This window comes from Fukomys damarensis, unplaced genomic scaffold (genome assembly GCF_012274545.1).
Source record: "Fukomys damarensis isolate Sample0158 unplaced genomic scaffold, DMR_v1.0_HiC HiC_scaffold_24, whole genome shotgun sequence".
Lineage (NCBI taxonomy): Eukaryota > Metazoa > Chordata > Mammalia > Rodentia > Bathyergidae > Fukomys > Fukomys damarensis.
In genome coordinates, this window is record NW_022900936.1 from 66,351,226 (window position 1) to 66,376,551 (window position 25,326).

General features: G+C 40.5%; 1 protein-coding gene across 3 annotated transcripts in view; it reads right to left on the bottom strand.

The window, feature by feature from the left end:
- Hspbap1 (HSPB1 associated protein 1) overlaps positions 1-25,326 on the bottom strand; it is a 66,389-nt gene that overhangs the window by 13,427 nt on the left and 27,636 nt on the right. For all 3 annotated transcript variants that reach the window (XM_010618010.2, XM_010617998.3, XM_010617992.3), the window contains 3 exons: positions 17,681-17,862; positions 4,802-4,938; positions 913-1,084 (listed from right to left, as the gene is read on the bottom strand). In XM_010618010.2, coding sequence (XP_010616312.1) covers positions 913-1,084; positions 4,802-4,938; positions 17,681-17,862 — 491 coding nt within the window. The remainder of the gene's footprint in view (positions 1-912; positions 1,085-4,801; positions 4,939-17,680; positions 17,863-25,326) is intronic.

Below are 25,326 nucleotides of genomic sequence, written 5' to 3' on the forward strand. Positions count from 1 at the left end.
ATCCCCGGTGCAAAAAAAAAAAAAAACACACAAAAAAAAGATATAAAGAACCATAAGAAGAATGAAGTATTGATAACATAATATGCTCTATGAAAGACATGGAGGCTATATACTGTACAGTTGCACCTGTAGGTAATATACAGAATACACTAATCTGTGGACACAGAAAGTAAGTTAGGTGTCGTGGGGGGCTTGGGAGGAGAGGTGTGAATGGGGGGTGACTGCCAAGGGGCAAGGTGACTTGGTCACGTCAAACAGCTGGAGTTGTAGTGAGGAGCTAGAAGGGACCAAGAAGAGAGTCAGAGGGAAGGGAGCCAAGGAAGGCAGACAGGCAGGGAAGAGGGACAATCCAGGGAATAAAGTCTCTCAATAGAGCAGAAAAATCTTTCATTTGCTAATGAACTATCAGACAGCAAATGCCAATTTGCAAAGGAGACTCCCGCTAGGGAGTAGCAGTAAGTACAATACCTTTGGAAATGGTTCAGACATAGTCACCCGTTCCTGCTCATATGCAAATCTCTAACTCTGGTGGTCTGCTCCTATATACAACCCAGCCTGGGTTTATGTGCCTGGGTTCTGTTCTGTCCTACTTGAACATTTACTAACTATAAGAATTGTTCCAGAGCTGCTGCAGTACCCAGGCTTGATGCTCTCTCTTAAATCTCCATGCAAACGGCTCTGTGGGCTCTTCTTGTCCCTCTGATGCCTATTCACAAACAAGAGAAGCTGTGTTCCCTTCTCCGTTCTCCTTTCCAGGAACTCTAAACGGCTGGGGAGGCCACCACCAATAGCAGGGCAGTAGGAAGGAAACCGATCTCTTTTGTTGAGGGGGAAACATGTGGCATGAGGGACTTGAGAGAGATATGGCTGTGATGTCCACTGACAGGACACTGACGCTGTAAAGCCCATTACCTGTCCTGGGCTCAGTGTGACCGTATGCCTTCGAGCTTTCTGGAATCGAGGAAAATGCTTTAAATCAGGATTGACAACATTGATTTTACTGAACACGCTAGATTCTTCATAAGGAATTCTAGTTGGATAAAGGAAAGGTGTATCTTCAGGAGGAAAGAGATGCCATCTTTTCCTAATGAAAAAATAGATGCAAGTTAGTACTCGGAACTTGGGATGAAACATGTAAGAAGGCAGGACCTAAACGCTCATTTTACTCATTTAAATTCAATCCCTAGAGGAACACACACCTGGTCTCCCATTCAATGCTGGAATCTCCTGAGCAGACAGCTGGTGGTGATTCGGGACCCCCACAAGCAGCACCTTTCATGGCTCAGGCAGGACCTAGTCTGCAAGATCATTCTTCCATTGTTCAAATCATAGTTTGCCCCCTCATACACTGTGTTTATCCCCGATTCTAGAGCTACCCAGAATACCCTCTACCCTTTCAAATATCTGCATTCTTATCCAGAATAGTTTCATCTGTCAAATAGCTTTCAGGCATCTTCTCTGCATGATAATTTTTTTTTGGAACCGGGGATCAAACTCGGGTCCTTGCGCTTGCAAGGCAGGCCACCGAACCACTGAGCTAAATCCCTGGCCCTGTGTTATAAATTTTTTAACTTAAACATTTGTTAAGTTAATCTAGGAAAAGAAATGCATAAATAATGGCCACATAAGTAAAAATGGTATAATCCAGAGTATCCAAAGGAAAAAACTGAAATATTTTAGTCAATTAAAAAGTTTTGAAAAATGGAAATGATAAATCTTAATTCACCAAACACTAAACACATCTCTATTTTATGCCAGCAGAGGGAGGTCATCTGAAGTGAAAGAGGGAGATGTGTAGAGAGACAGGAAGTCAGGGATGAGGAAGCAAAAAGAAAAAGAGAAATATGCTCTAGTTCTGAAAACTGAAGCACCATAGCCCTCTTGTGACTCCTGGCAGTTACACTGGGGCTCTCAAGTCCTTTCAGAACTGGAAAGCAGTGGCAATTTTCAAACTAAGAATTATGTGTCAAAGTTTTATTTTGCTTTGGAAACTGGAAGATTTTATAGAAATAACAAAATATTTTATCTTTAGTCTGGGAGGCCGAGGCAGGAGGATCTTAAGTTTGATCCCTGCCTGGGCAATTTAGTGACTTAGTAAGACTGTCTCAAAAGAAAAAAGGGGTTGGGGTAAGTGTTGGGGATGGAGCTCAGTGTGTGGACCTTAGGTAAACCAGTCTTACTCTTCTTGTGGGCGAGACAAAATACCCATTTCCAAAATTAAAGGAGGAAAGAAAGGTCTATTTGGCTCATAGTTTGTAGAGGTTTCAGTCAATAATCAGTCGGCTCCAAGGCAAGTGGCTTGGAAGAGGAAAAACTGTCCATGGCAAAGCAGGCACAGGGTAGAAAGCAGCAAGCAATGACGACAGCAGCAGCAGCCTGCTTTTTCTCTTTTATCTCTCCCAGGCTACCTGCCTTTTGGGTGGTGCCTCCTACACCAGGGTGGGGCGCCCTCCATCCCAGAATCACTCACCCTAGATCCAGCCACCTGGAAAAACCCTACCCATGACTACATAAGGCTTTGGGGAACATCTAGACACAAGCCACAATACACACACATTTATCTTAGAGAAATTTGCTTTGAAACTATGCACAACCTATCAGTTTACATAGCCATCAGCTAACAAAAGCAGATGGCTTCGCCTCAAAGTTTGGATATGACAGGACTGCTTCACTCCACTGTGCCTATGGCAGCCTGTAAGCAAGGCCTGGAAAGGCTCTGAAGAGGCCACTAGTCTGAGTTCGTTTCCAAGCAGTGGCAGAGAGACCTAATGCCTGCATCTCTCACCGGGTCCCACTGAGTAGGGGACCCAAAACCAAGAGGGAGACACAGATCTACAGGCTCTTCCAGATCCTGGCTCCAGCCCTTGACCACAGCAGCGTTTCTTAGAAGAAGAGTGATAACCACAGCCACCCCCTCCAATCTGCTCTGCTCTACTTCACATCCTGAATGTGTGTGTCCTTCTACCAGAAAAGAGACTCAGTTGCACCAGCCCCTGCTCAAAACCCCTCATGGTTCTGAATCCTAAAAGAATGGAATAAAGCAGTGTGTGCTCGGGAGTGGAGACCCTCAGGCCCCAGCCCGACTCTCCTGTTCAATCCCTCTGTCCCTGCTGCACAACTCACACCAGACTTTTCCTAGGGTCTTTGTACAACAAGCCCATCCTTCCTGCTTTTGGGGACCCGTCCACTCACCTGAGTCCTTGGAACACTGACACCCTTCAAAGCCCACCACACATGGCAGCTCCTGACACTCTCTTCCATCTTTCTGATGGCATGCTCTAGCCCTCTGGTTGGTCCTCAAAACATGGTCCTCGACCGCTATCCCAGCTGTCGGCTGACCTGCCTGCACCCCAGCTGTGCGTGCTCTTATCTGCCTCAGTACTACTCTACCACACTGAACCTGCAAAGGGTATCACTGAACTTAGCGCACTCCTCCAGAAAAATGTCTCTATCACAAAATCACGGCAAAGCGACACCAACTTTGCATCACAGAAAGAACTCTGGGTACTTTGGGTGATGTTTTTCCAAGGTGAATTTCTTTGGGTTTTTCCCCAATTCAAAACACATGGAAAAGGCCATTTAAAAACATGCCCCCATTTTTACCACATCTCAGGTTTCAGACTTTTTTCTTTCAGTACTGGGGCCTGAACCTGGGGTCTTTGCAATCCTTCTGAGGCAGGGTCTCACAGTTAAGTGCCAATGCTGGGCTCAAACCTGCGATCTGCCTCATGGCAGATTCTTAATTTGACAAGGGCAGAGTTCACACATACTCTGTTCACTGCTGCACCCACAGCACGCAGTGGGGGACCTGAGACATTCTAAGTCCTTTAACAGACTCAACAGCTCTAACCGCAGGCTCTCCTGTAGCACTCTGCAGTTCCGAGTGCCTCATGGGCAACATGGACACACATACATACTGACTGCTTCTCTTGGATTCATGCATGGTTTTTGCCTAACTGTTCTGAGAACCTGCATGTGGCCATTTCTAGTTTTCCCTTCTGTGATGCCCTGCAAATGTCCCAAAAGGCCAGGAGAGAAGACTGGGGCATTATTAACTTGGGTAACAAGGCTGCACATACAACATCTGGTATATCCTGTAGGTGGCATGAATCCTACCCTCTCAATGAACTCCAGGAATGAGGTCTACCAAAAGTATGGCTTTTACATCCCTGAGAATCCAGACAGAGAGAGAGAGAGGGAGAGAAAACTGACCGCAGGCAGAAATGTACTGCACTGCATCTACTGGTGGCTGGAAAGGACCACAGAAACTATCTGGCCCCACCATCCCCAGGAACTTGAGGACCAGAGGGCAGATGCCTCCTAGCAATGTCCGGCTCGCCAGCATGTACGTCTGCATGCATGTACATGTGCACATATATATGTGTGTATTTAGAGACAAGGTCTTACTATGCAGTCCAGAAAGACTTCTCTTTCAGCCTCCTGAGTGCTGGGATCACAGGTACCACCTGCTCTTATTTACTGAGAGCTGAAGAAAGGTGCTATGCTTTTCAAGAAAAGTTTGAATTCTATATATATAGCGTGCATCTACTCTTACGTAAAAACGCTAAACAAAGAACTGCAACTCATCTGGGAACTCAGAAGACAATCCTGATCATGACTGAGACACACAGAAATCACCAGTTCAACTGTTCCCCTTGTTTCACAAAAGGGGAAACAGTGGCAGGCTAGGGGTCTGCCCTGGGACAGAATAAGGCTAGGACTGAGGTCTGCTGTCCTAATTGTCTTCCCGCTTGCATGCACACACATGCACCCATGCACAGAGACAGTCTATGTGTATTACCTTCCTTGCACCTGGAAGACTAAGTTACAACCGTAGGTGTCCAGGTGACAGGGGGTATGTGCACCCAGGGAGCCGATCCACAGTGTACTTTCCTGGCCATCTCTTCCAGGAAACCCGAAGTCAGACCACAGCACGTCCTGTTTTAGAATAAAGTAACAGTCCATCAGGAACCAGTGAGCTCCTTCCTCTGTATAGAAATCTTGTACGTTTTCCCTTGCACATCTGGTGCTGGCATTTGGGATGTTCTGTAACAGGAAATGCTACAAATAGAGAAGGTGAGCTTTCCAGGGCAGGTGTAAGAAATCATTGGACCAACAGCATATGTAAATAACCTCACTAATAGTAGTCATCCAACAAATATTTACTGGCTACTTAACACATGCCAGAATCTGTTGTAGATTAATGGATAAAACAATAATAAAAAAACACCCACCTAGATGAAGCCTCCATCTACTAGGGACAGACAATTATGCAGCTATTGGGAGAAAAGTACCTATGGCAGCAGGAACAGAGCACAGGAAATCTTTCTGAAGCTCATCTTAGGAAGTCAGAAAGTGATGGTCCCTTTAAGCAGAGCCCGTATTTATGGACATAAGCATCTTGTTAACCTTTTGTAGCTCAATGACCACATAAAAAAGTCCTCGCTAGCCAGTCACGGCACTGCACACCTGTGATCCCAGCACTCTGGGAGGCTGAGATGGGAGGATCACAAGTTTGAGCCTTGCCTGGATATTTTACCAAAACCATCTCGAAATAAAAACTAAGGGACAGAGATGTAAGCAGTTCAATCCCCAGTACCACAAGCGCACACACACACACACACACACACACACACACAGAGGTACACCCTCTCCTGTTGTGCCTGTACCTACCAAAGCAGGTGGGGCAACACAACATAGCCCTGAGATCCACAGACCCCCTCCCAGTATGAACTCTGTATAGTTTAATGAACTTTAGCACAGACACAGCACAGAGCTTTGGACCTGGACTCTCCTTACACTTGCTTTGGTTCTCAGATCTTGCCCAAGTCCACTTCTAGGGAAAACATACACTTAGAATTCAATACTGTCTCTTGTAGTTCAGGAAAAAAAGGTCAGACATAAACCCAAATCCACAGGATTAAAAATACAAGCTATAAAAGAAAACATACTAACAATCCAGGTATGAGGTCACTGCTATTTTTTTTTTCCTAGTACCAGGGATTGAATTTAGGACCTTGTGCTTGTTAAGACAGACATGGTGCCACTGAGTTAAATCCCCAGCCCTCATTTTTTTAATCATTAATTTTCCCTTTGAGTTTTAAAAAAACAAAGGCATTTCTATGTGCAGTCTTAAATGATGCTACTTTTTGTTTGTTTGTTTTGAGATAGGGTCTCCCTATGTAGTTCAGGCTGTCCTTGAACTATGTAGCCCAGACTGGTCTTGAACTTATGGTGACCTTCCTGCCTCAGCCTCCCAAGTGAAGGAATTACAGGCATGCACTACAACACTTGGCGCAACACTTTTATTGATATCTGCAATTCAAATTTTCTATATTCTAAAGGTAAACCATTTACAGCTATATTCAGTGAGAAAGAGGATTTTAGTGAGGAACTTAATGGAGGGTTCTGTAGAAGTGCAGAAAGAGCATTTTTGTTTTGTTTTGAGTGATGCATGTAGCTGCGCCTGGCTGTCTGTAATAGCGGGAGAGTTTCTGCAAGACCAGCACCATTCTATACGCACAAGGATCACATGTGGCTGCTCAGAGGCGGCAAAATCATGCTCCCTCTGGATACAGCTCATAAACTCCAGGAGGGGATCTCGCCTCTGTATTCTGGATGCCTAATACAGCACCTGGCTGAGGGACAGTGCTGGAAATGTACCGGCTGCTTATGAGGAAGCAGTCCTGCTGACATCCCAGGAGTAAAGGATTCAAGTCACTAACACCTCTGAGCACCCACCATACTCAAAATGCTGGGTGCTGGGAATATAAATATCAGTATAATGTAATACACATGGCCCCATTAACAGAACCTTTCAGTGTAACACAGCAAGCGCTTTGACCAATGCAGGCAGAGGATGCTCTAAGATCAAGCAGAGGCAGGGAGCTCGGGGGAACCCTCCAATTAGGCTGCCTTGAACAATTTACCACCCCTCTATCTGAGGAATTTAACTATAAGCAGCTAAGAGACAGTATTTTTTAAAAGAGAGAAAAGAGATATGGTACCTTAACTAAGATTGTTTACATGATTCTTAACCTGGAACACACACCCCACTTGGGAATCCAATGATGCCAATGCCCCCTCCTCAGAGAAAAGCACACGCAGGACTTCACAAACACTTCAGGGAGCTGACTGAAGACCCCAGGCAGAAGACCCTGCCTAAAGGCCCACTTCAGAAAGCCCAGAAGGCAGGTCTTCCTACAAGGCAGGGGCTACTGTATGAGAAAGTGAGGAGCAGCCGGGGACCTCTTACCTGGCACAGCAATGGTGTTAAAAAAGCAAAAATTATTTTGTAATGATTAGATCATGGTGATCTAATAGGAAAACCAAAATGGGGAGTAGGCAGAATAAAAAAAAAAGTCACAAAGTAGGCATAGCATTTAATGTTCCTATTTTGTTTGGATCTTCTTCCCAATTAAGTTCGGCTCCTTATGTGTGGTTCAATGTCTGAATTCAAAGCAGGCCCGGGGGAATCTTTTTTGAGTCCTGCTACAATTAGGGCACCCTATTTGACTGCCCTAGTAGTGAAAACACAAGGGTGGATGGTGGAGTGACCCACCAGGGAGTCTACTCTCACATCCAATAGAGAAGTCTTTAGAAGTTGTCTCTCCCCAGGAAATACACCATCCTGAAAAAGAGCAATTAAGTATCTAATTGATTGCTTACTACAAACCAGTATGTTTTCTTATACTTTAAGATGATCTAAAATCTATAGATATATGAGAATGAGCTTAGTTTTTCTACCAATATGTGCTATCTTTATATGGAAAACTGTTTTGCTACTTTTTAATTTTTTAACCTAGACTTGGTTCTCTTTACTTCCCTTTGTCAATGTCCCTAACCTAAGCCCTTAGCACATGGACTGCACCCTCCGAGGCCAGAACTCTGTACTCCGTACGGTTGATGCAATGTCACACAGCACTTTCATTTTTAAGCAACTGAATTATACTGAGGCTCACATTGGGCCAACCCATTCTTTTCTTTTGGACAACTTATCCATGTCCCTAGCCTTCCTCAACTTTTAGGATTTTACGAAATGACCAAGAGATACTACACTCATCCCTCTTTAATCTTCTTTTTTCTTTTTGGTACTGGGGACTGAACTCAGGATCTTGCACTTTCGAGGCAGGCGGTGGCCCCGTTACTCTTTACTCTTGTGATTAAGTTTTTATTTTCTTTTTGGTACCAGGGATGGAACTCAAGACCTTGCGCTTGTGAGGCATGTAGTGGCACCACTGAGCTAAATCCTAGCTCTAATCTTGTTAATTTCTGTGTGATGTTCGACAATGTTTAGATCAACCTCTCACATAACATCCAAATGTTTATTTCCAGCTATAATTTCTCTCCAATTCACAGCTAAACTTGCATTCGATTGCTGACAAGTTATCTAATCCTTAAAGTAGGCCAAGCCCCGATCCTAACATTTATGTACTGTCTTATTTAATCTTTATGAAACTGAAGGTAGTTGCATCCTTTTATATCATTGGGAAACTAAGAATAGTATTGTTTTGTTTTACTTTAATACTGAGAATTTAACCCAGGGCCTTGTAGACTAGGTAAGCACTCTACCACGGAGCTACAATTTTGAGCCTTTTTGAAATAAGGTCTTGTTAAGCTTCCCATGCTGTCCTTGAACTTATGATCCTTCTCCCTCAGCCTCCTGAGTAGCTGGAATTACAGACCTGTACCACCCCACCTGGCAGTACACCTTTCTGATGTTGCTGCAAAACTGTAGACATATGTCTAGTTGTCATGAATCAGGGGAGAGGTTGTCACTGCCATCAAGTGCATGGGGGCCAAGGACGCAGTTCAACACAACAAAGAGATCCTGCATCTCGCATGTTGGTTTTTTTTTTTTTTTTGGTACCAGGGACAGAACTCTAGTCCTTGTGCTTGTGAGGTAGGTAGGAAGCAGCACCACTAACCTAATTCCCCGGCCCTCTCGCAGTTTTCATAATGCTGAAAAATCTGATTTTCATTACCAGATACCAGAACTCTATTTCACAAATGATCAAATAATTTTGGGGGCAGGGCATAGTTTTACTATGTGTTGAATTTTCCAGAAATCTAAGTACTAAATAAAGGGAGAATTGTACTTTGTGTGTTGTAACAGAGTTGTTTACTATTTTGAAAAATAGTACTAGTACAAACTGTGACATTTGGGTCAGTCCAATGTACACTGGTACACTCCGGGTATCACCTCACTATGGTAATATGCCACCTGGTTATATACAAATATGCCCTTTTAGTTATCATTTCAATGTATCAAATGTTACAAAGCATTAATGGAATGAATCTTGGCTCTTTTACACAGAACCTATTCCTCAAAGGCAGGTAGAACTTCTGATTAGTTCATTTTTATCTTCTAGTGTAGCCATGAAATGAGTGAGTACCCAGTAAAACACTTATTTGCTTCATTTCTCGTGTATTTTACAGAAAGGCATTTTTTTTTTTTTTTTTGAAATAGGGTCTCACTATGCAGTTCAGGCTGACCTTGAACTCACTATGTAGCTGAGACTGGCCTTGAACTTGCAGTGATCCTCCTGCGTCAGCCTCCCAAGAGCTGGGATTATAGGTGTGCATCACCACACCTGGTCCATTTTAATAGTTTTTAAAGATCACAGGTGAGGGTAATTATATTACTTGCACATTACCTTTCTGGACAGATCCGAGAACCACTGTGATACTATTTCTATAAGTGGCCACTTTCCTCCCTGTGTTTGGTCCCACCATTCCCTCTGCCTCACTGGTCTTTTCCCACCCAAATCCTCCCAAGTCCCATTCAAATACCTTTCTCAAGACTCAACTTAAATATGACTTCTTTTGAGCCCTTTCACTCCTCTTCATGCCAAGCCAGTCACTGTCTCTGCTGGATTCCCAATAAACAGAACAGTCTTTGGGGTTGGGGGGGCGGGGTCTTGAACTCACTGAGACACAAACTGAAAAGAGGAGCGGTTTATTTAGCTCAGGTTTTCAGTTCATGGTTAGCCATACCAGGCAGAAACAGCAGGGTGGAAGAGCACAGGCAAGGGAAGCTACTCTTATCATGGTGGCCAAAAAGCAGAGTGAGAAGAGGGGATCTGGAGAGAGAAATATACCTTCCAGGTCAGGTCCCCTGTGACCCACCTCCTAACAGCAAGTCAGCCACAGCACCCCCACCATCAAGCCACGTTCCAAATACATGCGGATGTGGGACTATTTTAGATCTAAACCATAACAGGGATTTACTTTAGGTGGGGTAAACCGGGAAGCTTTCTCTGAGGTGATATTTAAGTTGATCATAAAACATGAGAAGACAGCCACACTGAGAGGGTTAAGAGCTTTCTAAGCATTTTGAATAGTATGTGCACAGGCCTTGAAAAAGGGAAAAGTGTTCCTGGAAAAAGAGAAAAGAGGCCGGTGTAACTGGATCCTGGCTAGTGAGATGGAGAATGGGAGAGATGTCTGGGAAGTGAAAGGGCCTAAGGTACGGGCTGAGCCAGGGAGTGACTCATTTGTTCAGGTCACTGTTGCTGATGGTAGCAGGATGTCAGTGTCAGCCAGGTGTGGTGGGCATACCTTGTAATATGAATACTTGGGAGGCTGAGGCAGGAGAGACCATGAGTTCAAGGCCATCCTGGGCTGCATCATGAGTCCAAGGCCAGCCTGAACTACTAAGCAAGATCCTGTCTCCATAAAACAAAAACAAAGGAGCCATGAGGGCTGCAACCAGCAATGTCACAAAGGTGGGCTCGGCCAAGCTGTCTGGAGCTCACATCTTACCATAACCTGGGTGCTGGATGCAGAGCTATAGGATTTAATGTGGGCCCTGTTGGTTCTGGTCTTGTTCTGGCCCCATTCTTTTCCATTTCCCTATTTCTCCTTTTCAGGATGGGGATGTGTACCCTGTGCCACTGTTTGTTGGAAGTGTTTACCTTCTTTGTGAATTATACAGGGGTTCACAGCTAAGAGTTTGCCTTGAGTCTCAAGAAGAGATTTGGGACTTGGACTTTTCAGCAATGCTGGAAGTGCGGGGACTTAAGCGACTCTGGACTAAATGGACTAAATGCCTTTTGCATAGAGATGCACTTGAGTGTTTTGGGGGCCAGGGACAGGATTATTTTTTTATTATTTCAAGTGGATGTGTGCAACTTTACAGTCTAGTTGCACACATCCACTTGAAATAATAAACATTACCGAAAAGTTAGAAGACAGTGTCTATTGTTATTGTATCACTGCACAATTAAGAGGTCAAGAATGGTTAAGATCTGGGTTTTGCTCTTTTTCTTGGGCCCTCATCAGGAAATCAATGCATTAATACTTAATACTGCTACTTATACTGAAGTTCCTTTCTCATCTTTTGCTTCAGGGAGGACGGACTGCCAATGTATTAACCAATAAATAAAATGACTGTCAGGCAGCTTGTCCCAGGCAGCTGGACAAGGGGCTGATCTTAAAACTGCTAGGCCTATGGCCCCCTACTTACTTCAAAAGCTCTCTCCCTTGCCAGGAAGGACAGTCTTAAGCATCCACCAAAAATGACTTCAGGATGATGGAGACATTTCTTTACATACATAAACAATGAGGACCATGGATTTAGCTCAGTGGTGCCTCTGCCTGCCTCCTAAACACGAGGACCAAGTTCAATCCCTGTTACCAGAAAGAAGATGATGAAGAAGAAAAAACCCAAAAAAACTCCAGTTGCAGTAAAAAAAATTTTTTTCTAAGAAAATATAAACTGAGCATGGCAGCACATGCCTTTAATCCTTACATTCTGGGAGGCTGAAGCAGGAGGATTGCAAATGTGAGCCCAGACCAGGTAACGTAATGAGACCTGGTTATCAGATCCCTTTAATCATTACCAAACCACCTGCCTTGGTTTTAACACACTCTTATAGTTATGGTATAAAGTCCAAGACAAGTTGGAACTAATCTTTCATTTACTGCATTTTGGGGTTCTGTAACCAGAGAGAAATTATATGGTTCTGTCTCAAATTCTCTACTTTCCTTGAAATACAGACAACACAATATTCAAAACTCCTTTAGGTAGATTAGTCAATAATATGACGTATAACTAAACAATAAGGCTAATTTTATTTGTCATATATAAAAGTTAGTGTCAAAAAACATAATTCTACAAGGTACCGAGTTTGATCCCCAGTACCAAACAAACAAACAAATTCTAGTCCATTAGATACTTCACAATCATATTAGTGTATTTATCTATATACATCTGACATGTACATACACGTATATTTATCCATATATAAAATATACTTGTATATGTATATACTTATCCACTTATAAATATATATTGACAAGTGGGTAGATTTAATTTCTAAAAAGAGGATTATTAGGTGGAAACATGAAGCAGAAATTATAAGTAAAAACTAGTAGCAGGCTGAAGAGAGTTAGGACTTTCTTACAAAGATTGACAAATCCATTAACCAGAAGCCACAGAAGATCTGACATGCAAGAAGGCAGGGATTTAAGTCAAAACACTGTCCGAAGGGACCTAATGACTAAGGAAATGGCAAACAAGAAATGGTAAAACTAGGAAAAAATATACTTGTATAATCATTCAGATACTTATTACATATTTAGCACTGTGCTAATAATTTTGAGGACTTTAAAATAATAAAATATAATTTTATATAAAGAGCTTACAGTCAGGTAAGAACAACACACAGGTATTCGATGTTCTGCATCATTTAAGTAACACAACAAGGAACCCAGGGGTAGAAGGATGTGGGTAAAGGGGCTGGGAAGGTTTTGTGAGTCAGGGCTGAGTCTGAGCCACACCTTGAACAGGAGAACTTTAATGGGCAGAAACTGAGAAGGGCGTGAGCAAAGGGCATGAGGTAAGAGGGGATACAGCATGTGCAGCAGTCCGAGAGGAGACTATCAGGCCAGACTGCACACTGGGGAAGGCCTTAAGCGCTATCCTTACATACTTTTAAGTCATAAAGCATTTGTGAACATGACTATTGCATTTTAACATTTAAACCAGGGTGCAACTTACAGAATATTTAGAAATCAGAGGAGGAATAAGAACTGGGGTAATAGTGTGATTTCAGAAACGGTGTTGGACACCAGAGGATTCCCTGAGATCCTTTCTGAAGATCTGTGAGGTCAAGAGGATTTTCAAAGTACTGCTAAGATGTCATCCACCTACTCACTGTGTTGATGCTCTCAGTGATGGCACAGAAGCATTGGGCGATGAAACTGCTAGGGTCAAGGCAGTGGGACCAAAGTATTCTAGTAGCAATGGATTACAAAAACAAAGCTTATCTGGATATGGTGGTGCAAACTTGCAATTTCGGCACTCTGGGAGGGTAAAGCAGGATGACTGTACGTAAGCCCAGCCAGGGCAACTCAGAGACTTAGTGAGACCCTGTCTCAAAAACAAACGAAGCGGGCTGGGGATTTAGCTCAGCAGTTCAGTGGACTGCCTCGCAAGTGCCAAGGACCCGAGTTCGATCCCTGGTACCAAAAAACAACAACAACAACAACAACAACAACAAAAAACCCCAACAAACGAACAAGAAAACAAAGGGCTGGAGATATAGCTACGTGTTAGGAATCTCGGTTCAATCTTTTAACTACCATAAAACAAAGGTAAAAAATAAACAGAAAGCTTTACTATACAATAATAGTATATGTTTAAGGTGTTTAATTTCACGAATTTTAAAATACACATATATCTGAAAAGCCAGTGCCACAATCAAGATGACAAACATTTTAAAATGTCCCACAGTTTCCCTCACAATCTGCTTCTCCCTACACACGTAATTCTCAGAGCACCACTGACTTTATCCTGTCAATACAGTTTGCAAGTTCTAGAATTATACAGATGTGGAGTTGTGTAGGTTTTCTTTTTGTTTTTTTTTGTTTTTTTTGAGAGAGGATCTCACCTTGTAGGTGAGACTGACCTGGAATTCACTATGTAGCCCAGGCTGGTCTCAAACTCACAGCGATCCTCCTGCCTCAGCCTCCTGAGTGCTGGGATTACAGATGTGTGCCACCTCACCCAGCATGTAGTATTTTTTAAAAATATAAATACTAGTCAAAGGCAAACTGAACAAAGTAAACAACAGAGTAAGGACAAACCCAAGGTAAAAAGGGTCATTTCATCATGACCAAAGGTCACTTCTTGAAGAGGACATTGTGACTCTCAATATGTGACAGTCTAGTAATAGTTTCTCAATACATAAGACAAAAGTTACCAACCTAAAATAGGGAAAAGATAAACACAAAATATCACTGAGGGAGGGCTTAGTCCCTCTCTCCATTTGACGAGTAGAATAAATATACAGAAAACCAGTAAAGATATAGGAGACTTGAACAATCAACTTGGATTAATGGAATCTCCCCCCACAGAAAACACATTATTGTAAAGTATACGTGGGATACCCATCAAGATAACTATATTCTGGTCCATAAAACAAATTTCAATAAATTTAAAAGGACTGAGATCATAAAAAGTATGTTTCTGATCACAATAGAATTAAATAAGAAATCAGTTAACAGAAAGACAGATTAAAAAAATCCCCGAATATTTCAAAATCAAAAATGGTATTTCTAAATAATCCAAGTCATAACAGAAATTAGCCAAGTATTTTGAAATGAATAAAAATGGGTTGGGAAACTGTATCCTGAGACACACAGAGTTGAAAACTTCAGAATACTAAGACAATGTGACTTTTAAAATAACAAAATGTATCATATACACTGAAATGTGTCATTATTTGCACGATCTACAGAACTCAGTAAGCTAGTATTTTCCAAAAGTCCACCGAACGGCATTATGTAAGACCATTCTATGCAAGGACTAATGGATTTTGCTATAAGAGTACAAAGGGTTTGTTCATTGTGGATTCAGATTCTGTACTGCAGCTAATGAACCTTTAAGAAACTATCCCTCAGTAAGTTTGATGTGGTATGGAAAACCCCCTCAAAATTTCTGAAAAGAATATGTTAAAATACTTTTTTTTTCATAAAAACATGTTTCTGCAGTAACGTTTTATTCATACCCTTTAAACAGACCTACAACAGCAGAATGCAACAGCTTGACTGGAAATGCAGACAGGAGAATCCAGGAGAATCCAGCTGTCTTCTGTGGCCAGACAGATAGGAGAGACTTGCAATCTATTCTGCTAATGACATTTTGTACACTTTTTATATGGTTATTTTCTCTAGAATGTTATTTATATTAACATATTATGAATTTATAGTTTAAATTAATTATATTTTTAATATATCAGTTTTAATGTTTACCTATCATTTCATGACAATGTAGAACAGTTTGACAGTAATATTTGGTGAATGAATTACAGAAGGGAAAAGAAAACAACAACTTAGGTACCTATAATGTGAGAAGACCTGGTGACCAGAAAACTTTGACATAAAAGATGATATAATCTGAATATACTGGCTGTTCATTGCCTAATTAATGGCCATAATGTGAATAGACTGAAAATTCATTTACTGAAAATATCAGATTTTGAAAGGCTTAATTACAGTTTCAATTACAGCCCATTAGTGAAAGATTGCCTTTTATGCCCATACCTCAAGGCTGGGTCACATGTCTCCCTAGTGCCAGCATGGCCGGAATGGGATGGAACAGTGGATGGGGTCAGAGAGATTCACCTGAGGCAGAGTGAGCCAGACGTTCACAGCCAGAGTGTTTTGTCCTGTCGGAAAAGCTCCCAAGGGACACAGGCGGCCAGACCTGCTGAAGGGAGAGCAGGGGACAGAGCTCTGGAAGCACACAGCCTGGGTCAGCCCCTTCTAGGCTGCATAATCTTTCTGTGCCTCTTTTTTCTTAAAATGGGGATAATTATTAAATTATAGCATTACTGTGAGGATTATAAATGTAAGACACTAGAAAAGTGCTAAGGGGGGCTGCTAGGGATTTAGCTTAGTGGCCCTTGCTCCTACCTAGAAAGCACAAGGTCCTGAGTTCAATCCTGGCACCAAAAAACAAATGTGCCAGTAAATACTTGATAAGAATTACCGTTACACGGTATTTTATTTGAAATGTAGAATTAAAAAAGGTACTAGTCCAATCCAGAGTGGATGGGGGTATGAGAAATACAACAAAATATAACAAAATACTCAAAAGTTAATTACAAAATTTATGAGTTGCAGGGTTAAAGATCCATAATGTGACCTAGGGTTATAAGAATAAACATCTACCTCAAAATTATTTAAAAGTGAGGCTGGGTGTGGTGGTGCACACCTGTAATCCCAGCACTTGGGAGACTCAAGCAGGATTGCTGTGAGTTTGAGACCAGCCTGGATTACATAGTGAGTTACAGGTCAGTCTCAACTACATAGTGAGACCCTGTCTCAAAAAAACCAAAATAAATAAAAAAAAATAAAAGTGAGTAAATAAATTTGGTATAGACTTTGGATTGAGAAGCATTTACTGAATGTTATCAAAGTCAATGCATATATTTTATGGCTATGAGAATTAAGATACACCCACAACTAACAAGGGATAAAATGGAATACTTTTCCTCTTTTCCAAATTAAAATACAAAATTATTTAAATATTTTAAAAGGTAATAAAGGAAAGCTACAAAATATTGGTTGCTGTATTTAATAATTATACACAGCTGCGGATTTAGCTCAGTGGCACTGTGCCTATCTCACAAGCAGAAGGTACTGAGTTTGATTCCTGGTACAGCAAAAACAACACACACACACACACACACACACACACACACACACACACACACACACACGACTCAAAGAGAAAAAAATACAAGCTGAACAGAAACTGCTCCAGAGCCAAAATAAAACAAAAAATATCATTTCATATGAGAGCAAAGTCCAGAGAAGGGCTGGGGGCAGGCAGTAGGAGCACAGCAGGGGTGGACAGCCTGTCTGAGGATGAAATACCTCTCTCCCCAGTGGCCTAGGGGCAGAGTAAGGAGCTGTGGAGCTGCGTCCTGCTTAGGGGCAAGGCAGAGTCATCCAAACAAGCTCCTAGGGACCACATTCATTCCTGCCTCAGTCTAGCACAAGAGAGAAACCAGAGAAGAGAGCTTTCAGAATCACCCCCTAAAATAAACTCACAGTTTAAAGCCAAATACACTTAAAAGGAAAAAGGTTACGGTAGTCTGCGATTTCTGTGGTCAATTAAATCACATGGCAATGAATGTTCAGTCTTACTTCTCCAAGGCAATCCCACACCCCTGCAGGGCTTCCACCCTGAATACCAGGAGCCCAGGGTTCTCTGCATCACGCCACAAACAATGGGCTCAAACAGCTGAACAAACCTCCAAGGGGACAGCTATGGCAGAGATGGCCTGGTACTCACCTGAGAAGTGCTCCTACATAGAATCTGCATTATACCTAACGACATGCTGTGTAGTCGGTGGAAAATGGAAATTTTTTACACAATCATGCTTCTGGTATTCTCCAAACCACTGGGGCATGTTTAAAGGAAAGGACGGGTGTGGCGGAAGAAGTCTGGTTGAAAAGCAAACGGAGAAGGTCGCTCACCTGTGTGAGCCAAATATCTCACATCCCTTGAGCAGATCTTTCGGCTCCAGTGGGAAAAATGCTCAAGACTCACTGAATATTTATGGAAGAAAAAGGCAGCCACAGAAGAAGGAGGTGGGGAGGTTCTAATGTAGGATCTTTTCTCACATTCTCACCAAGAGTAAAAGGAATGTACAGTATTATTTACCTGGAAAATATCTGAACTGTCTTCAAATAGGTTGACAAAATATTTATAATCAGCGTAAGCCCAGAATCGTGAATGGTCATAATCTCCAAATGGCCCAGAAGCATTAGACTGGTCGCAGTTCCAGGTCAGAAACTCTTCCAGGGTAGTTTCCACGTAACTGCATGTGGTTTCAAACTGAGGAACTGCAATGCAAGAGAACGCAGCTTTAAATGTATAAGAAACACAGAAATAGCTGGTTTTTTAAAAAATAAGTTAATTTCAACCAAAAGAGATCTATAATTTAACATTAATTAAATATTTCATGAATTTTGTGCCTACTATATAATTAGAACCATTCATAATACCACAGTACTAATAATTAAACATAAAGGTTAAGAACATGGTTTGAACTTTAAGACTAAGGATTGCCCTTATTACATCCCGATTTAGTGAACCAATGGCACCCTGGAGATTACCAATTCTTCAAGAACCTTTCAGGGGGCTGTGAGGTCAAAACCACTTTTACAGTAACACCAAGACATTAGTTGCCTTTTTTACTCTTATTCGGCATGAGTCTGCCATGTTGTCCAGAGACTACATGACATCAGCTGGTGGGTCACCTGAAGTTGTTGTTTTTTTTTGTACCGGGGACTGAACTTGGGTGCTTGTTCTTATGTTTTAAATATCTCTGTTTTAGTTTCTAACATGATGAGTATCACTAGAGATACCTGTACCAGCAAAAGCACACTGGGTACTCAAAAATTACTCACAGGATCCTGCTGTCAAAGAGTGTATTTGATTTTAAAGTTTCTTAAAAAGCAACGTAGACTTTTGAAAATTTTTCTGACTTTGTACTGCGCAATTAGCATACACAGCTCCTCTGAATATTAAGCGGACCACGACAATTTAAAGTCTTTTCATTTATTCATTAATTCATTTATTTCAGAATCATTTACTGAGAATATCAGTTGTAATGGATATGGTGCTCAGGCTTCTAAGAATATAAAAGAAATAGGGACACTTGAGTTTTGAATATTTTAGATGGAAGATAAAGCTTTAAGCAGAGTGACAGAACTTGAGAAATATAATGAAATACAAAATTTTGTATTAACAACACTTAAGAAGAGGAAAGACCACTGGGCATGGTGGCACACACCTGTAATCCTAGCACTTGGGTGGTTGAGGCAAGGGGACTGCCATGAGTTCAAGGTCAGCCTAAACTACACAGTGTGATTCTGTCTCAAAAAAACATGGGAGTGGTCATGGTGGGAGGGGAGCGCATCTGAGAGGAAGATCTACTAATTGTGCATAGGTAGATTTGCTGGTACAGGTACGATACCAATGAGTCAAGACTGGAGTCCTGGATTAATGCAAGAACTATTTTTCCAAAAGCGCTGAAATTATTTTTTTGCTTTGCAAATAGTGAAATATTTTAAATGAACACAGGGAAGTTAATATTTAAGAAATCACACTCAAGGTGTGTTGATGCACACGTGTAATCCTAGCAACTCAGCAGCCTGAGGCAGGGGGATTGCAAGTTTGAGGTTAGGTTGCCCAATTTAACAAGACCCTGTCTCAAAATAAAGAAATTTTTTTTTTTTCAAGGGTTACAGATACAGCTCAATGCTCCTTGGGCTGAATCTCCAGGAAAAAAAAAAAAAAAGAAAGAAAGAAAGAAAGAAAAAAGAAAAAGAAAAAAATCTTTGCAGAGCATGAAATCTTTCCAAGAGGGATGTAGGTCAGTCAGCACAGTGGGTGCTACGTACACGCCAAGCATCATGGTTGGTGCTCCATCATTCCTACGGTATTTGGAACCTTTTAAAACTTAACTGAACTGGAAAGTAGTCAAATTCTCCTTTCACCATTTTTATCTTTTTCCTCCTTTTCTTTCCTGAACTGCTTAGAGTTATAATTTCCCTTCCCTCCTTTTTCTTAAAACTATAGAACTGCATAGAGTTAAAAAGCAGGATGTATACCAAAGAATCACTCTAAGTCCACTGTGTCACTTGCTTTTAAGAAGGAGAGTTCTACTAAAGTTTATCTGAAAGATTAACATCCACATGCTCAAGAACTCTAAGTTCTGATTATTTTTGTGACACACTTAGAACACTGCTTGGTAGCCTCAGTATATGTATAATCCCTTAATATCACTGATATAAAAAATTCACTGAAATAGCATAAGAGTAAAGACCGATATTGACAGACAAAAATGCATGTGGCAAGGAGACATTTCTAAATCTCTCAGTAAACTCCACCGTGATTCAAGCCACATTACACTGTTTTGTTAAATTTTCACTTCCTAGAATTTAGTCCAACTGACTGAAACTAATGCCACTAACTGAGCCACTTGCTCTTGGTGAGGAAGGAACAGGACTTTTCAGTTAGGGGCAGTTATCCCAAAAAAGTCTGCATTGTAGCTCCCAGAACCTGCCCTTATTAGAGGACTTCATTTTGTCATAGCAAATTCTGCACATTAAAAATGAAAGTAAAAGTGTAAAAATTACACGTGACAATTCTTACTACTGGTTAAAGTGAATAGAAATGACAGTCTTTTTCATTTACACGATGACCTCAAACTAAGGTCTTTTCACTCAGCCCTGGTGGGAGCAGCACAGAGGTACTGTGCTGTGCTACAACAGCACCTTCTCTCTGGGTGGTACAGTTGTTTTCCTAAGTTTAGTCTACGCAATGGAAATATTCCTTTCTAATTTCAGCATCACTGTTCCTTCATTTAATGAGACATTAAGGAGCCCAGGCAGCTACCAGGCACTTACTGTCAGATGCTAGGTAAGAAGCAGCTCAGCTGTCCAAGGTCTCTTCCAATGATCATAATAAAAGATTTTAAAATATTTTTTTGCCCAGCAGGAAAATAATTATTTCTCCATGTTGTCAGACTATCATCATCTCATAAACAAGAAACAACACATAGGATGTGAGCTCTGAACAGGGTTTCTGATCACTACTCCCGACTTACAGATGTTTAAGGGAGCATTTCCACAACCACTGCCAAATTACTGCCAGCTGAGGTACAACCCTACCGCTGATCACATATCTTGAAAAATAAACGGGATCCAAACTAGCTTCAGAATGCACACTAGTACAACCACTACTGAAATTATTATGGAGATTCCTCAAAAGGCCACAAATAGAAATCCCATCTGACTCAGCAATGCCTCTTATAGGTATCATCCAAGGAGAGTTAAAGACATCACACCACAGTGACACATGCACACTCATGTTTATAGCCGCACACTTCATAGTAGCAAAATCTTGGAAGCAGACTATGTGTCCACGAACAGATGAACAAAAAGAAAATGTGGTGTTTACACACGGTAAGAGTACTACTCTGCCATAGAGAAGGGTGGGCACCGTCATCTGTAGAAAAATGGATGCACCCTGAGACAAGTGTCAAGTGAATCAATGACACAAACCTGGAATCTTTCATATGAGAAACTCAGAGTATAAGTAAATTAAAGAGCCAAATAAAAGCCAGATAATAGGAAACTGAGATAGATCTTTTGCAAAACAGGAACAAGGAATGGAGGGGAGAGGGAAAAGGGATTAAGAAACAGGATTAAAATGGGCTATGTAGCTGGGCGTGGTGGTGCACACCTGTAATCCCAGCACTCGGGAAACTGAGGCAGGAGGATCGCTGCGAGTTCGAGACCAGCCTGGGCTACTTAGTGAGTTCCAGGTCAAACTCAACTACATAGTGAGACCCTGTCTCAAAAAGAAAAAAAAAAAAAAAAAAAAAATGGGCTAAGTGAGTTCCAGGTCAACCTCAACTACATAGTGAGACCCTGTCTCAAAAAAAAAAAAAAAAAAAAAAAGATGGGCTATGTACACGTACCAACTCCCCACACTGAATGTAATCATTATATACTGCAAACACACACCTGTTGTATTTTTAAACAGGAACAGGTTCCTGTTTCTTCCTCACCAACAGCAAGTGGCTCAGTTAGTGGCATTAGTATTCAGTCAGTTGGACTAAACTCCAGGAAGTGAAAACTTACAAAACAGTGTAATGTGGCTTGAATCACAGTGGAGTTTACTGAGAGATTTAGAAATGTCTCCTTGCCACATGCATTTTTGTCTGTCAATATTAATCTTTACTCTTATGCTATTAGGGAGAATTTTTTATGATATCAGTGATATTAAAGGATTATAAAAAAGGCCTATATGATATTCACTATCTTCTTCCTAAAAAATAAAAAGGCATTACATTAAAAAATGCTGTTAATTCTTTAAAAAGTCACTTACTAACACTATTTCCAGTAACCTAGAAATATTCTAGACAAAACCCAAGACAGAAATAAATACATTCAACAGAGAAGCTACAAAGATATCCTTATTTATAAAACTATATGCCTATCTATCAAGAAGACTCACAAGAACAACAAAACTGTCAAAATCAGTAAGTGGCTGCATAAAAAATAAACACACAGAAAGAAACTGCTTTTATCTATGTAACAATCAGAATCAGTTAAAAAATGTAACAGGCAGCAATATTCCTGCCATACCCACTATAATGAATTTATAGTATTTTAAGAAATGTGTCTATCTATATGAAACTACAAATCTTTTTGCTGAGAAACAGACTTAGTATGCAAAGGTTACACATTCCTCTGTAAGAATATACAGTATTACATAATGTAATTTTCCAAATTAATTTTTAGACCTTAATGAACTTTCACTTAAAGTCCTAACAGGGTTTCTTTAAAGTGAGTACTCCACATAACTCTAAAGTTCATTTACATGAATAAAATTCAACAATATCTAAGAAAAAAAGATTTACTGAAGTTGAGAGCAGAATATTTGTTAGTAGAGGATGAAAATGGTAGCAGGGAGGAAGAGACAGAAAAAAGGCTAGACAATGGGTACTAAGTTACAGTTAGGACAAATCAGTTCTGGTGTGCTATTACACAGTAGGGTAATGAAAATATGATGTTTATTTTAAAACCGGTAGAAAGGATTTTAAATATTTTCAACACAAAGAAATAACCAATGTCTAAAGAGAGAGATATGCTTATCCTGATCTGCGCATTACATAATACAAACTTGTATTGAAACATCCCATGCTACATAGATATATACAACTTTATACCAATTAAAATATAAATAAAATGAAAATAAAGTGTAATTAGGCAGAATGAACTGTACTTTCAAACAGTAAAATATATATCAGTGCTAAGATTTATTTTTAAATTGTTTTACTGGCCCCAAAACTGACAGCTTAATATATAGCTGAGAAACTAATGCTGAAATACCCAAGAATATAGTCATGTAATAATAGTTTTCAGAGCTAGAAAGGTGAAAAAATTATTATTCAGTAAATGATGCTAGAATTAAAGTTCCCAATTTAAGTACTTTAAAAAATCCAGTGAATGTCATATATCAATATATATTATTATAAAATAGATAAAAAGTAAAATGTAGAAAAAGAAGTCAATAAGCTATTAGGAGAAGATAACAGAATATTTATTTTCAGGAAACATAATTTCTAAGGCCAATATACATAAGGATAAAATAAATGATAAATGTTAACAGGCTAATATTAAATTATTAAATAATCAAATTAGATTATAAAAATGTGAAGCAAAATAAAAATGTAAAATATAAGCTGGGAAATACATATAACAAGAATATTGTTTTTTTGTTTGGTTTTTTTTTTGGGTACCAGGGATTGAACTTGGGACCTTGCACTAGCAAGGCAGGTGGTGAAATCACTGAGCTAAATCCCCGGGCCAAGAATATTAATATGGAAATCATTTATTAAAAATTTTTTGAAACCATAAAGCTATAATACTTAAAGAACAGAAAAAAAATACAAATTACTAATATTCACTTACATTCAAGATTACCAGCAATCAAAGAAATGTTAATTAAAATAATGAGATACCATTTTCCCCATCACAGTTTTTTTAAAAGATAAATCTCAGTTTTGGCAAAGGAGTGGCAAAATATTTATCAACACATGTCCTGAAGATTCCAAATAGAAACCACTTTTCCGCAAAGCTCTTGTCCTAGGTATCAAAGGCCTCTCTTTCTGCTACTCCACGAATACCTGAGTGTCCATTAGCTGCTCGTCCACCATGGGACATGGCCCTTGCCCTCATGACAGTTACCTTGAAAAAAGAGATTTTAATCAGGTAATTGCGTACAGAACTAACCATGTGATTTTAACTGTTCTAAGTGTTGCTAAGAAAATACATTGTGTCACACACAGTGACGCACACCTACCATCCTAGTTACTCAGGCAGCAGAGGCAGGAAGATAACTAGTTCAAGGCCAATTTGAGCAATATAGTAAGAAACCAACTCAGGGGCTGGGACTGTAGCTCATTGTTTCCTGGGTTTAATCTCCAGTACTTTCAGGAGGAAAGAGGGAAGAGAAGAAGAGACAGGAGAGGAGGGGAGGGGAGGGGAAGAGGAAAAGAATACAAGCAAAGTGTTCTGACATATTCTGATAGCCACACCTGACTTAGGGGAATGGGGAAGGACAAAGTCAGGAAGAAATGTCATTTAACCAAAAGCTCAAGGATTAAGAGGAATTAACCAAGCAAAGCTAGAGGGGAAAAAAAAATGGGCAAGAAGAATGGCTAGACACAGAGAACTATATATATACACAAAGGCTCTGGAGGGGGAAGAAGCAAATTCTCGAAAATACAGAAACTGAAAATAGCCTGAGCTCAGCAAGATTGACCCTTCCTCCCAAACAGTTGGTCTTTAGCCTAAAAGTAATGGGAAGCTATGAAAGGGTTTTAAGCAGAAATATAAGATTAAATTTCTGATTTTTACAAATTGTCTCTGGTTACCATTTGCAGAATGGCAGGGGAGAGGAAGGCAGGGATGCAGAGACTAGCCCTGGGGAGACAAGGCCACTGCAGCTTGGAGGTGAGAGGGCCAGGTAATACAGACTAGAGGACAGCCATGGAGACAGACAAGCAGGGGGCCGCTGGATACGAAAAGTCTAGGTCACAAGACACCGGGATAACAAAACAATCAGGAAGACTCAGAGGTTTCTGAGGTAGGAAAATTCACATACCCCTTGACTCCATCCTAGGAATATCAGAAACCTGGACAAGATTTGTTTCCAAGGATGTTCACTACAGTAGTATTTATAAATTTTAAACTTGTAAGCAATCAAGAGCATTCTAAAATAATTTATGGCACTACCATTCAAAGGGACATAAGGTAGCATTTAAGTCAAATTTAATGCCAAGAGTAGTGGCTCACAGTATGCTAAATAAAAAGAAGCACGCTGTAAAAATTAATAACATCTTTTTTTTAATACAAGAAGGCCTGCATGGATGGATTGTAACTAGTGATCAACTCTGGTTAATCGGAAAAAAATTTGTTTGTTTGTTTTTTTGAGACAGGGTCTCACTACGTAGCTGAGCTCAGGCTGGTCTCGACTCACAGTGATCCTCCTGCCTCAGCCTCCTGAGTGCTGGGATTACAGGTCAGCTAGAAAGGTATTTTTAAGTTTCCAAGGGTCTTCCCATGTTTTCAAATTTTTTATACATTAAAGTCACATATCATTTTAAAATTATTTCTAGGGGTCGGGGATTAGCTCAGTGGCGCCGTGCCTGCCTCACAAACACAGGTTCTGAGTTTGATCCCTGGTACTGGAAAAAAATATTATTTTATCTTTAAGTAATATTTGTT